The sequence below is a fragment of the Puntigrus tetrazona genome, unplaced genomic scaffold (assembly GCF_018831695.1).
Source record: "Puntigrus tetrazona isolate hp1 unplaced genomic scaffold, ASM1883169v1 S000000210, whole genome shotgun sequence".
NCBI lineage: Eukaryota > Metazoa > Chordata > Actinopteri > Cypriniformes > Cyprinidae > Puntigrus > Puntigrus tetrazona.
Genome location: NW_025047878.1, coordinates 1 through 13,824, shown reverse-complemented (window position 1 = coordinate 13,824; position 13,824 = coordinate 1). Strand labels below are relative to the sequence as shown.

Here is a 13,824-nt window from a genome sequence, read left to right as displayed (position 1 = left end):
CACACACACACACACACACACACACACACACAGAAAGAGAGAGAAATATGAAGTGAGAAAGAGTCAGTAGATATTGATTTGGGTCTGAGCTCTTGTTCTGTCATGGTGGGCTCAGGAAGTATTAGATAACATGAGCTCAGTCGATGTGGTTTTTAACAACAGTGGAAATTAGAACAGGCCTTACCTCGAACAGCCAATGAGAGTGATTGCCACAGGCTCTGAACACACAACAAACATGATGAAAAACGGAAGTGGCCAATACTGTGGGGAGTTTTTGTTGTTTTGTGTTAACTTAAATTTATATGTAATGGAAATGCTCGTTTAGCTTTGCCCTGGAATTTAAACCAATCTAGGCAAAACCTTTCAGCATGTGACATCCAGACTTTTGCATTATTCCCAACAGAATAATGTATATATTTTAAGTTAATACCTGAATTTGACATTAGGGGATTTATTATCTGTTGGCATAGTCCAAATAAAATGCACTGGCAGTTCACCCTTCGGGACAGTTCACCTGAAAATGGTTACTCGCCTCTTTCGTTCTTTTTTTCTGATAAGCATTAGCAAAAATATTTGGTAATGCTTAAAAAATGTAACATTTTATTATCTTGGCAAACAGATTTGCTGAATTGCTGTTGGTTATGTTGCTGTTGCAGGAATTAGCTACTACCAATACGTACGCTGAGATAATGCTGTAGGTATTTAAGATGTACTGCTGCTGCACAAGTAGCACATATTAATAACCGTAATAGATTTTAGAGAGGGGTAGCTGGGGAGGGAGGAGGGTTTAGAGGAACTCTGAAAGCGCTCTGTGAAATGCTCTAGTAAATGCTAACCAGACATTTAAGCAGCAATGCTGTGAAAATCATCAGTTTGCGTCAACAACCCATCAGAGATTCATGACAAAGCATATATATTATGGAAATCAGTTGTTCTTGTTTGGTTACCAGTATATTATAAATTATCTTCTTTTGAGAATTGATGACTAAATTAGCATTTTATTTTTTTGTTGGGGTGAACTGTTCCTTTATATTACCTGTATGTGCCCACAAAGAGTATACTTTTAATGAAAAATAAAAAAAAATGCTGCAATGCCTTTTTTCAAAATTGTAAAAAATATGGTAATGTTTTTTTTTTTATGTACTAGGACTCGATAAAAAATAAAATCACACCTGAGAATGAGAAATGGTTTAAGATGATTCACTTGTGTACATACAGTGTGACGTGGAAATAGTAGTTCTCAGCAGTCTTCCCAGGCATTTCTGCAGCTCATACACAGCAAAGCTGACTAAATGTCGTAAATTGCTGTCATAAATAAGGGTAGACCAGCAACTCTGGACTTTAATGTGTTGTAGGGGCTGTAAAAGTTTAATGTTGACTGCCATACAGCCATGCCTGTTTTTACACATCTGCTTGTTGATATTTTAACATGATCTACAAGCTTTATATTTAGACTTTTTTTTTTTTTGTGCAATGTTGTTCTGTTGTGCACATAATTAAGTCGTAACACGCACATTATTTCTGCCTTTTTAATTTTCAGTTAAGGAGTTTCTTGCTAAAGCCAAAGAAGATTTCCTAAAGAAATGGGAGAACCCAGCACAGGTCAGTTAATCCCATTTTCTGCACTTCATACAATCACTTTGTTGACCAATGAACTAATGCGAGTTGCATTGCGCCCTCTTATGGACACAATGTGAAGTGACCTGCCATTTGTTTTTCTCTCTTACACCAGTCTTTTTTTTTTTTTTGTTCAGTAGTAGACAGCTTTTGTACTAGAGACTCTAAGAGAGTAATAAAAGTACAATCTGATGTAAAATTAATGTGATTTATTTGCTGCATTTCATCACATTTCTGAAATTCGTACCTTTTAAACTGTTGATTTTTTTGTTAGTGAACATTCAGATAAGTCACACAAGTTTGACTGTGCTCTAGATAAACCGTACAAAAACTCAAATTTGTCTTTGAAAACATAACAAGAACGTGCATTTTCCAACATTTTGTTTATCTTCCGCTCCTCAGAATACTGCATCTCTGGACCATTTTGAGAGGTTGAAGACTCTAGGCACCGGCTCGTTTGGACGAGTCATGCTAGTCAAGCACAAAGAATCAGGCCAGCATTTTGCCATGAAGATCCTCGACAAACAGAAGGTAAGCCGCAAACAGAAGAATCGGCGCTGGAAGCCGCGCGTCGGTGCGTTGGAGCTCATTTCCTCGTGTCTTTCAGGTGGTGAAACTGAAACAGATAGAACACACACTGAATGAGAAACGCATCCTGCAGGCCGTCAGCTTCCCCTTCCTTGTGCGATTGGAGCACTCGTTCAAGGTACCAGCTGCGTGTGTGTGTGTGTGTGTGTGTGTGTGTGTGTGTGTGTGTGTGTGTGTGAGTACTTGCATGTTTTCGTCAAGGATGATACAGCAAAAAATATTTGTATGTTAGTCTTTCAGCCTCAGTAAGATGTCTTTTTAAAAAATGATTAATATAATTAAGTAATAACTAATTTATATATATTTTTGCGGCAAACGCGCGTTAAGTTGATCAACAGTGACAATAAAAAAAATTTTTACACGCAACTATTAAGCTCTTTAACATGTATAATTATAATAATAATAATGTTTTTTGAGCAGCAAATAATTTTTGATCGTGTGACCCTGAAGAATGGATTTGGAAATGATTTGAAAATTCAGCTCTGCATCACAGGAATAACTTGTTTATTTTTGATTAATACTGTGAAACATTATTCCAGTGTTTTAATGTATTTTGGATGAAGTCTTCATGAATATCTCAGTGGTTTTGTGCTCTTTTCTTTTGTGCGTTCTGTTCGTAGGATAATACTAACCTGTATATGGTAATGGAGTATGTTCCTGGAGGTGAGATGTTCTCTCACTTACGTAGAATCGGCCGGTTTAGGTGAGTTATACTTCAACCAGGTTTTTTTATACTTGGAAATGTTTTTTTTTTTTTTATTTTATTTTAAGTTAGTTTTAAAGATTTAAAACTTTCTTCTGAAATCACTCTTTTCGGCTATTTATTGTCCTGCTATTTTTAGTGCCATACTACAAACTGTGCCACATCATCTGCGTGATGACACACAATCTCGAAATCGCCTCGTGCTCGAAATATTACCAGATTAGGGACTTAATAGTCAAGTCTAGAGAGTCTCCGCATCCTGCTGACAGTGCTTTCGGTCAGTTTTGCAATAAATATTACATAACCGCTGGCTACTTACTAACTTTCTCGAGCGGAAGAGTCAGATTTAGACTGGAAACACTGAGGACAAGTTGTCACTTGCCAAACATTGAAAAAATAATTCATAGTTTCTTTTTGAAGGCACTTAGCAACTCTACAAGATTCAAAACGTGCATTGTTGACTGCGAAACCTCCCTCAGAAAGTGACCGATGCACTGAATAACTGATATTGGATATGAAACACCAGGCTGGAGATCCAGCTGAATTTCTCAAATTTGTTTCGACTTCAAATATTTCAATTACAATTTGATCATCATCATTTTATAATCGCCTAACACGTAGCGTAACGTTTGGTTCTTTTGCATATCGTCTTTTTTTTTTTTTATTACTTTTAGTATTTTTTAGAATCTAAAGTGCACCTATTACAGGTTATGAAAGGTTCATATTTTGGTTGGAGTCCCAAACAATTCAAGGTAAAAAAAATAAAAATAAAAAACTCTCTCATTGACTTTTTTTTTATCTTTCTTCTTTAATGACTTCCAAACAATTAGTTCAACGATCATTTTCCAAATGCAGTTTTGAAAGCAGTGTTTGCGAGCTTTTAGAGTTTCTAAAAACGTCACCCAGCGGCGAAGAATGAATTAGCATTTTCATTCAGACAAGACCGACAAGTGGGCAGACAATAGGCTAATGTTTGATGTTGAGGTCCACATGAAACGCCTTGGGACTCGTTTTAATGATTCAGAGGCGACTCTTTCGAGACAATGACTTTATGCACGGTGCTCTTTCGTATTTAAAGCGTCGTGGGATGTTTTCATTTACTCGCACTCTTTAGTCACACTCTGCACGAAAAGGTCATTTTGAAAAATACTATTCAGTCGTCCCATTCTTGTATGACTGCGTACGCGGGGTCCTGTGACCTCTGTACACTTACGCTGTGTCTGTTTGTCTCTGTCCGGTGCAGTGAGCCTCATGCCCGCTTCTACGCCGCCCAGATAGTTCTGACCTTTGAATACCTTCACTCACTCGATCTTATCTACCGAGATCTGAAGCCTGAAAACCTGCTCATAGACCAGCAGGGCTACATACAGGTAAACACGCAGGCATTCAAATCAGATGACTTCACGAAATGTAATGACGGCAGCTCCGGGAACGTCACGTGGCTGCAGAGATTATACCTTGTCTTGTGCTTGAGCGTCCTTTTTAAGACCGTCCCGGGCTCATTCACTGGTTTCCACGAACTGTTTGTTCTTGCCGTTTTCTCAGGTAACAGATTTTGGATTTGCTAAACGTGTAAAGGGCAGGACCTGGACACTGTGTGGCACACCTGAGTACCTGGCGCCAGAAATCATCCTCAGTAAAGTGAGTACCGCAGCTGATTTACTACTTTTAGCTATTTTAGTTTGTCATTTTGGCATGACTCCTTTTTCTCTTTTAGGGTTATAATAAAGCAGTGGACTGGTGGGCTCTGGGAGTGCTGATCTATGAAATGGCTGCCGGTTACCCTCCGTTCTTTGCCGACCAGCCCATCCAGATCTACGAGAAGATTGTTTCTGGGAAGGTGAGTGCAGAGAGAGATTATCACATTAGGATGTCATGTAGTGCAGCGCATCGCACGCGTATGTCCGTGCCGCTGTAGTAATCTGAACCGGTGTTGTTTCGTTATTTGAAATGAAGCTGGAAAAAACGAAATATAAATTGACATATTAGATGAAAAACTTGCTTAAGCAACCGTCTGATATCAAATAAGCTTACTAAAATTTAAATAAAAAATAAAGCACACTCGTCTATATGAAAGCTGATACAGAGTATTAAGAAATACTACAAAGTAGTAAACAAATACATTAAAATCACGGCTTATGTATGGTTTATGGTGTTATATATGGGTACAATTTTGGTAAAAGAGCAGGGTTATTATAGTTAACTGAAGTTATTAAATTTAAAACAAAGCTGCAATAAAATGATTAAGAAAATGTTAGATGAAAAACACTTTACACAGAAATGTGCATTATTAGAAATACTAACTTTAAATAAATAATAAAATAAATACAAAATAAAATAATATAAAGAACAAAACCAAATAAAAATCACAAAGGTACTTAATAAAGTTGCTAAAAAATAAACGATTAAGTTCTAAAAAATGTAATATTACCTAAGAAAATATATTAACATAATATTACCTTAAAAAAAATTTAACCTTTTTTTGTGTGTGTGGGTTGGATAACCAAGCATATTTTATATTTACATTAAATAAATTAGCAGAGGCTTTTTATTTTTGTTTTATTGTATTGATTTTATTTTATTAGGATGTTTTGCTTTTAATGTTACTAGGCAATAGTCTGACTCATAGATGATTTACCAGGGGACAAATTCATTTTCATCTATTATTAAACTCAAAAAAATAGTTATTGTGACGTATTAGAAATGACATATTTCTTTATCTATTTATTGTCGTGAGTATATCCTTTGACGCTAAAGTAAATAATAATAAAAAAAAAAAAGTAATTCACCGAAAGGTTTTAGCTTGCTGTCCTCTGCTGCTGCTCTCGTGTGTTTTATGGTTTGAGTCCAACATCAGCTGTCTTCTACATGGTTTTAAATTTTTTTAATATTTAGTGTTAATTATGATTAGACGTTCTGGAGGATTGGAACAAGACATCTGTTCGTAAAAAAAAAAATCCCAAACCGTGACGGCGTGTCTTAATCTTTTTCCAGGTTCGCTTCCCCTCACATTTTAGCTCTGACCTGAAGGACCTGCTGAGGAACCTGCTGCAGGTAGATCTGACGAAGCGCTTCGGGAACCTCAAGAACGGCGTCAATGACATCAAGGGCCACAAATGGTTTGCAACCACCGACTGGATCGCAATCTACCAGAAGAAGGTACCTCAGTCATACTGACGACTTGTCCTTCCCCATCTGTAAAAGACCCATCGTCTATACACGTTTTGGTCTACGTAATGTTTCATGAGAATGTAATAACCTGTGTTTTCAGGTGGAAGCCCCCTTCATCCCCAAGTGCAAAGGCCCCGGCGATACCAGCAACTTCGACGACTACGAGGAGGAAGAAATCCGGGTCTCTTTCACAGAGAAATGTGGAAAGGAGTTTGCTGAATTCTAGAAGTAGCGGCGGAGGAGAGGGATGGAGAGAAATTAGATGTGGGGCAACAGAGAGAAGAAAACGTTTTCCAGGGTGGTGGTGGTGGTGGTGATGATGATGATGATGATGGACTGGGCTGAGCCTTATGCGGTAACAACAACGTAGAGCCCTCACACGCAGACGGAGGGAGAAGAAGAACCAAGTCCAGAGAGAGACGCCAGCAGTGTTGCCTTTTCAGATCCTTCGTCACTTGTTACTTGTCCATTTTCATGTTTTCCCTCTTGTTTGGTAGCCAGGGTCCATTGGGCAGAGATTCGGTCACTTCTCTGTGACTGGCTGGCATGGGGATATTTGTGACTTCTTCTTTTTTTTTTTGTTTTTTTTGATTTTCCAGAGATATAGAAGTTACTTTCTGGTACTGAATTTTGGCTTCTCCAGAGAAAATGACCCCCCCTCCCTCTTTTTTTTGTTTTTTTTAATTAGCAAAGGTGTCCTTGCTCTGTAGTTCTCCACCCCGTCACATCATGTTTACTTCCTGTGCACCTATCGGCACCCAACGCCAAACTCGAACCCGAATTACCGAATCATCACCCATTTCTCACGTGGATTTCAAGCATCACGCCACCGTCCTTCAAATGCATCATCTCGTATTAATTGGCTACGGTGCTCTAAGATCAGACAGAATCGGCCGCTTAGTATAAAGATTGTCAATTAGGATGATCGTTAGCCATTCTCCATATTATTTAATGCATTTTAAACGAGTATGTTTGTGCTCAAGCCCATAGAATGTGCTTTGTGGCTGAAAGCGGCCACCGAAGAGACCGCGGCGCTATTTTAAACGACACAACTGTAGCATGCAAGCGCACTTGAAGCTCCGAAACCGTTATTTTACACGTTTTCTCTGCTGGCTGTGATCCTGAGGTAAATTTCCAGAGATAAACTAACAAAACGCGGAACTGAAGGAATACAATGAATTTGCGGCGAGCACAAAGGCTTGCGTTACAGATGTTTGTTTTTTTTTTAAAAAAAGATGCTTTTAAAGGAAATCGTTTAAGGCTGTTTCTGTGATTACACTGGGTTTTTGGTGGATGTTTTTTTTTTTACTATTATTATTATTATTATTATTATTACTCTTATTCTTTTCTGCTGTGTCGCCTGCTAGTGACCAAACCCTTTGTTTAACTGAGCAGCTCATCCTTGCCAACGATAAGAATAACCTCCGCATGAAAAATTAGGCCGATTTCCAATGCGTTTTAGCTCTCTAAGGCTTCGCTGGTTAATCTCCATTTATGCTTCAAATATGTTGCTCATGCTGACTCTTTTGTGTTTTATCAAGACACCGATCGAAATATCGTCCCAACGAACCGATCGAAATCTGTCCGCTCTCTTGCTCTGTAAGCTGTTGGACGCAAGACAATCTAAAACGCGAACGTCCCCGTGATGATTACTTTTTTCTTCGTTGTTGATGTCGTTTAGTTTCCAGAAGTGTGCAGTAATGCGTAGCGTTGCAGAGATTTTATTCGTTACGCTCGAAAAGCTTTGCGTCAGTGAACATTTGATTCGGAAATTGTGAATTCTGCACCAATAGCGGTGCCTAACTTGACCCGCTGTTGCCGTCGGCGCAGAGTTTATACGCTTTACCTTTAACCGAGATGCCCATCGCTTACAGCTCAGGCCTTCAGGCTGTTCGTTAGGGGCCGAAGTCAAAGTCAGTTTTTGGTTTGTTTGTTATAAGTAATGTAAATTAATTTTGCTGAATGTGTGCGAAACTACAGATCGGTGCCAGGTTAAATTTGGCATCTCACACGACTCGTTTTAATAACCGAAAAAAGGAACCCATTTGGACACCGAACGGCTTCGATGCCATTCAATTGCAGTACGAGATAAAAAAAAAATTACTGTTCTCTTCCCTCTCAGGAAATGTTATGTCGGTGTATTCTGCCAGAAAACACAGCCAAAACACACCAGATCGGGTCGTTTCTTTTGATCATCCGGGTGCTCGGATTAAGAAACCCAAACTAGCAAAGGGCAGGATTTATTTCACAAAACTTTATGGTAGGTTTGGATTTTCTCTCCCTCGTTCTTCTCCCTGCATGACCAGCTTTTGCTGGGACATTTTCTTGCCCCACTTCTGGAGACTTTGTCATAAAATGGATGTGCAAACGGGAGAAACAGCTCCATCTCTTGGTTTGAATAGCTGGAGAACAAAACAATCAGTGTTTTAAAGAAGGCGTCTGTACGTTTAGATTACCCAGCAGGCTCTTCTGCGCTGGTCTTGTGACACTAGAAGCAACGTAAGACTTTTCTCTCAATCAACTGGTGTACCGAGTTATAATGTACAGGTTGGCTTCACAAGATTTGTTTTTTTTTTTCCTTTCTCATCTTCATCTGTTGAAAGCAGCAGCGTTGACTTTTTTGGGGAAATTAAGGCTCAGACGCACCTTTCATTACATCTTTATTTTTTATTTTTTTGTCAGAGCATGGAAAAATGTGACATTTTTGGCCGTGTTCATATGTCGTCCCTCTTTCTCTGGGTCCCGTCCCTTCCTTTCAGATACATGGGTGTCACTCATCCTTCAGTCTGTTCGTTCACATCGTCAGTCATCTTTTTGTGTGTGTGTGTGCGTGCGTGTGTGTGTGTGCGTGCGCGCATCGGTCCATTATACAGTTTGCCTTTGTACACATCCAGTTTCCTACACTCTTCTATTTGCTTTTTAAAAAAAGAAATCATGAAGAAAACATTTGATTTACTTTTTGCATATTTTCTAAGTGTATTTTCAATAACAGGAGTCTCTTTCCTCCCGACATGGGTATGGTGATGGTGTAGTCTATTGTACCTTCTCGGGAAACAATACTGTATATTCTCTGCCTTTAACAGTAATTATTTTACCTTCTGGAGAAGTTGACGGATACCCGTAGGACACATCGAGTATGTTTAAAAAAATTAAAAATAAAAAAAAAACACACAGAATAATATTTTGCAACATGTATCATTCCAATAAAGTTTTAATTGTTAAAATTACGAGAATGCGGTGATGTCTTAAATGTTATTGTGTTTATCAGTCGCTAGGCCATATATGTATATAATGTGTATGCATCTGACAAGCATCAAAACCAGTTACCAAAATGTGTTCTTGTCTTAGGATACACTTTTTAAATCCGCCTCAGATGATGACTGTTGTATAGAACGGTGCCTGATTTGTTTGAATGGTTCTTAAAAGCATAAAAAATGGATGCGTGTTGTCATTAGTCACATGTCCTCGGAGCCCAGCACCAATGATAACGGATCACTTATGAATTTTGGGTGGACCTGCACGAACCGGGCCAGTTCTGTTCTGAGATGCACGGGAGTTATTATAAATATATTATAAATCTCCTTGAGATGACCTGCTACGTTTGCTAAAATATGAGGCGCGCTGCACAATGACATATCCCATAATGCAACGCGCTCGACTTGACCTTCCATTTCTAGTGCGTTCACTAAGGCAGAAATGCATGCATTTGTGTATATATTATACGTGACTAACAGATACGCGTGTCTCTTCTGGTTAAATATGGAGCACCGCGAGCTCAGCACACTGTGCAGTATGCAGTGCATAGCTAATATTTCCACTCGGCGCGTTTACTTCTCAACTAACTGACGGCCTAAAGTGACCACTTTCATTACAAAATAAGCGGCTGAGAACGCAGAAGGCATTTTTGCCGCTGTATAACGCGTACTTGTTCACGTGTAACATGCATGCGCGCCAGTATCGCGTTCCAGAGCGGCAACAACGGCCATTTAAGCGGCGCGGAAACGTGCAGGCGAGCGGTGCCTCCTTAAATCTCCTAGCGGCGGGCCGCGCATCTCGCGCATTCCACCTTAAAAGCGCTCAACGCGATCAACGCACGCGTACAGTATGTTTCCGTTTTTTTTCTCCTTCTCCAGCGCGCTCGCGCCGCGGCTCGAAAGACTGCGAGCGTCACGTCGAAGGCAACACTGACGCACTTCATCCACTCTTATCAAGCTCGAAGCCCATTAGGAATAATGTCTGAGCCGTACCGCGAATGGATCCTGGGCTCCATAGACTCGCTGAGGTCGAGAAAAGCGCGACCGGACCTGGACAGAATTTGCAGGATGGTAAAAAGACGACACGGCTCGGATTGGGACCGAACCCGGTCAGAACTGGAGAAACTGATAGAGGAGCAAACGGTGCTCAAAGTCAACTATAAAGGCTCGGTTTCGTATCGCAACGCGGCAAAGGTGCTAAGAGGCAGGAGAAAAACCGAGCAGGGCAAGTGTGCTGTGAAACAGCCTTCTCTCGCGGACTGGAGCACCGGCGACAGCGCTCTGGGTCCCGTGGATGAGGATCACATGGAGGATATGGAAGTAAGTGAATCGAGAAGCGGCTGCGCTCCGGCGAAAAACGAGACGCGGAATGCGAAGCGTCGGTGTTTTGTTTTTTGTTTTTTTTTTTCACTAGTTGAAGTGCTCTGGCGCACGCGAACGCAAAAGCAAGTGCAAACGCGCGCACAGAGAGAGAGACGCGCGCGCGCGGACTGGCGCAGACGGGGAGCGGCGCGATCCTCCACGAGCGTCGGGAAATCGCCAACAATGGAAGCGCTCGATCCTGCGAGGTCCAAATCTTTCGGAAGCGAGTTTCCGCGCGAGCGCCGACGATGCGCCGGACGAGTCCGCTAACGTTAACTCAACTTTCGCGATGCGATCCTCGTCAGTTAATCCGAACTCGCTTTTTTGCACGGCGGGGGAAAGTCACCTAAAACATCACGGATCAGCCGACTGACGCATTTCGCCCAAGGAGCGACACCGGAGACAATTGCATTAGCGATTGTTCAGCGCTCCCGCGGGAGACTGTTTTTTTGCGCTTGTGCGCGTCGTGACCGAGTCGATACGACAATTTATAGGGATCGTTGAAGCGCAAGTCGTTAGACGCGCTGCTGGATGATCTTTTATGTCCGTGAACGCGAAGTGCGACCAAAGTCGTCGGCGCGCCTCGCGAACTTGTCGTACTTATTTATCGCGTGTCGATATGTTGGCGTTAGTTTTGGATGTGTTTTAAGGGGGAAAATGTCGGCTTTAGCCACGTTTAACATTGGCTTGCTTTGGGACGCGCTTGTCAGGCAGGCAGCGCGCCTCGGAGAGAAGCGGGGCGGGTTCATGAATATTAACGAGTCTGCGTTGAGCTTCGCCAGTGGCGTGCCTCATTAATATACATGAACTCACCACGCTTCTCTCTCAGGGGCGCTGGCGAACCCGACGTAACTTAATATTAATAAGCCCGCCCGCTTTGTTCTGATACGGCTGAGTTACGTAACTTAATATTCATGAGCCCGCCCGCTTCGTTCTAATGCAGCCGAGGAACGTTACGTAACTTAATATTCATGAGCCCGCCCGCTTCGTTCTGATACGGCTGAGTTACGTAACTTAATATTCATGAGCCCGCTTCGCTCTCGGCGCGCGAGACGGAGTTCAGCGCCCCTCCGTTCAGCAAACTCGCTCAGTAACGTTCCTCGTACGGCGTGATTAAGTTATTTCGATGCGTTTGGACCGTTCCCAACACCGCCGCGCCGACCAAAACGGGGTTCAAAACGTACGAGAGAACGGCCGAAGAGGAGTTTCTGGCTCACTCCCGACTGAATAAACAGCGCGCGCGGCCTTCACGTGAAAGCTCGTGAAGCTCGAGTCGATCGTAATCCAGTTTCGCAGAGCGACGGGTCGAGCACAGTGTAGTCGAAATACGTTCGTTTAAATGTGAAATACTGGTACGTGCTAGTATTTCTATGTTATGAAGTCCCCGTTCAAGCCCCCGTACGCGTGCTAGTAAGTTACTGTAGATGTTTTTCTTCCTCCAGTCATCTGCGTTTGCCATGCTTTTTAGGGAATATATTCCTGGGCTTTTGAACATTTCCATCGTTGTTCAGTGAGCCGGTGGCATAATGGGAGTCTGCCATTAAATAACCGTTTCAGAAAAAACTGTTAAGAAGCAAACAACAGTTTGTGAAAACAAAAATAAATAAAACATCACACGTGGAAAAAAAAAAAACAACAATGCAAAATTTGAAACGCATCACAACCTGGCCCAAGAAAAATGGAGACATTTATGTAAAACATCCTTGTTCATCCGATCCGCATCCATTATAGTTGACTAGTCATTATAGTCATTTTTCATGCGTTCAGTCACTTAACAGTGAAAAACTGAATTTCAGTTTAAAGTATAAATTCACAGAAATGCTGATCTAAAATGAGATGTTCAAACCACGTCCAGAGCAGAGCATTTTTGTGTTAAAAAAAAATCAAAGTAAAAGGCGTTTCATTTACATTTAGGGTCAGTATTATTTTATAACCGCATGTGATTATTTATACGCTAATGTTGGAGGTAACTTAATTTTTTTTGTTTTGAGAGACCAAGGCTGTATTTATTTGGTCATGAAGAAAGCAAAAACAATAATAATTGTAAATACTATTACAATTTAAAATAAAGAATCAATTCCAGTGATGCGAAGCTGATTATCAACGATGAAAGCAGTATATTTTAGAAGAATCTGATTTTTATCGAATGACGAATAGAATGTAATAGCGTTTTTGTAATAGAAATCTTTGCTGTCACTTTCAATGAATTTAATGCATCCCTGATTAATAAAATAAATTGGATCATTTATATGAAGTTCCACTGCGTTTAGTTGAATCCTCATGTGGCATTAGTTTCTATGCGGTACTGGCAGCGATCAAAGCGCCAGCTCAAAAATGATGCTGATGATAATGCTGCTGCGATCTGTTTTTTAGGACGAGATGTCCACCACCGCAGGAATGGACAGCAGTATGGACGAGGAGGGGGACGAGAGCAGTCTGGACGCCATGTGCGCTCAGAGCACCGCTGACTCGGGCATCAGCATGAGTCCCGTCACCAGCAGCAACACCAGTCAGCCCGTTCCCTCACCCGCGTCCTCAAAGAACTCCCCTACCCATGATGCTCTGAGGCAGGACGCCGACAGCGCTTACACTCTACCTGAGCACATGCAGCCAGCAGCACAGCAAGACACAGGTACCCTCGTCCCGTCGGTCGCCTTTTGGGTTAAGCCAAACTAATCAGTTTAAATTGAGACGAATCCAGGCACTTCTTCTGGTCTTAAAAGAGAAGTGCATCAGTGCGCAGAGTTTTAATGTTTATTGAAATAAAGGATTTTTAACATTTTGGATCAGAAGAAGGGCCTCGGACTCTTCAAACCCAGCCGGTGAGGACCTTCCGGGATGGTCAGATAATCGGCGAGCAGTCTCCTATGAACTGTCATTTTTAAAATGTTAATTAATAATAATTAATTAATGCACATATTAATATAGGAAAATAACGTACTTGGGTGAATATATTGGTGGTATCGAGCATTATTAGCACATTTTCTCCCTGGTATACATTGTGTTGAGTAGGGCTGCTCGATATTAAAGAAAAATTGGATAATTTGTTAAATAATGTGTTATTCGATATGTGAGATGATTATGCTTTAAGTTTCTAAAATCATTTAGGTATATAAAAAAAAAATATAT

General features: G+C 41.1%; 2 protein-coding genes across 2 annotated transcripts; both read left to right on the top strand.

Moving 5' to 3' along the window:
• The first annotated feature begins 1,143 nt into the window (after positions 1–1,143).
• On the top strand, positions 1,144–9,306 carry LOC122333172 (cAMP-dependent protein kinase catalytic subunit alpha). Its single transcript, XM_043230675.1, has 9 exons — positions 1,144–1,602; positions 2,020–2,148; positions 2,225–2,323; positions 2,826–2,908; positions 4,152–4,278; positions 4,454–4,549; positions 4,626–4,748; positions 5,903–6,067; positions 6,180–9,306. The coding sequence occupies exons 2-9, from the start codon at positions 2,086–2,088 to the stop codon at positions 6,303–6,305; spliced, it is 882 nt and encodes a 293-aa protein (XP_043086610.1). The 5' UTR covers positions 1,144–1,602; positions 2,020–2,085; the 3' UTR covers positions 6,306–9,306.
• A 637-nt stretch (positions 9,307–9,943) lies between these two features.
• On the top strand, positions 9,944–13,764 carry LOC122333173. The gene is made up of 2 exons (XM_043230676.1): positions 9,944–10,653; positions 13,069–13,764. The coding sequence occupies exons 1-2, from the start codon at positions 10,312–10,314 to the stop codon at positions 13,369–13,371; spliced, it is 645 nt and encodes a 214-aa protein (XP_043086611.1). The 5' UTR covers positions 9,944–10,311; the 3' UTR covers positions 13,372–13,764.
• The last annotated feature ends 60 nt before the right edge of the window (positions 13,765–13,824 follow it).

What these genes read in the sequence shown, in the direction of transcription:
- LOC122333172 (XM_043230675.1), top strand. Translation starts at nt 2,086, where the DNA reads ATGCTAGTCAAGCACAAAGAATCAGGCCAGCATTTTGCCATGAAGATC. An exon ending in GATTGGAGCACTCGTTCAAG is followed by an intron (nt 2,324 to 2,825) that starts GTACCAGCTGCG and finishes TTCTGTTCGTAG; the next exon opens with GATAATACTAACCTGTATAT. An exon ending in TCGCAATCTACCAGAAGAAG is followed by an intron (nt 6,068 to 6,179) that starts GTACCTCAGTCA and finishes CTGTGTTTTCAG; the next exon opens with GTGGAAGCCCCCTTCATCCC.
- LOC122333173 (XM_043230676.1), top strand. Translation starts at nt 10,312, where the DNA reads ATGTCTGAGCCGTACCGCGAATGGATCCTGGGCTCCATAGACTCGCTG. An exon ending in ATCACATGGAGGATATGGAA is followed by an intron (nt 10,654 to 13,068) that starts GTAAGTGAATCG and finishes TCTGTTTTTTAG; the next exon opens with GACGAGATGTCCACCACCGC.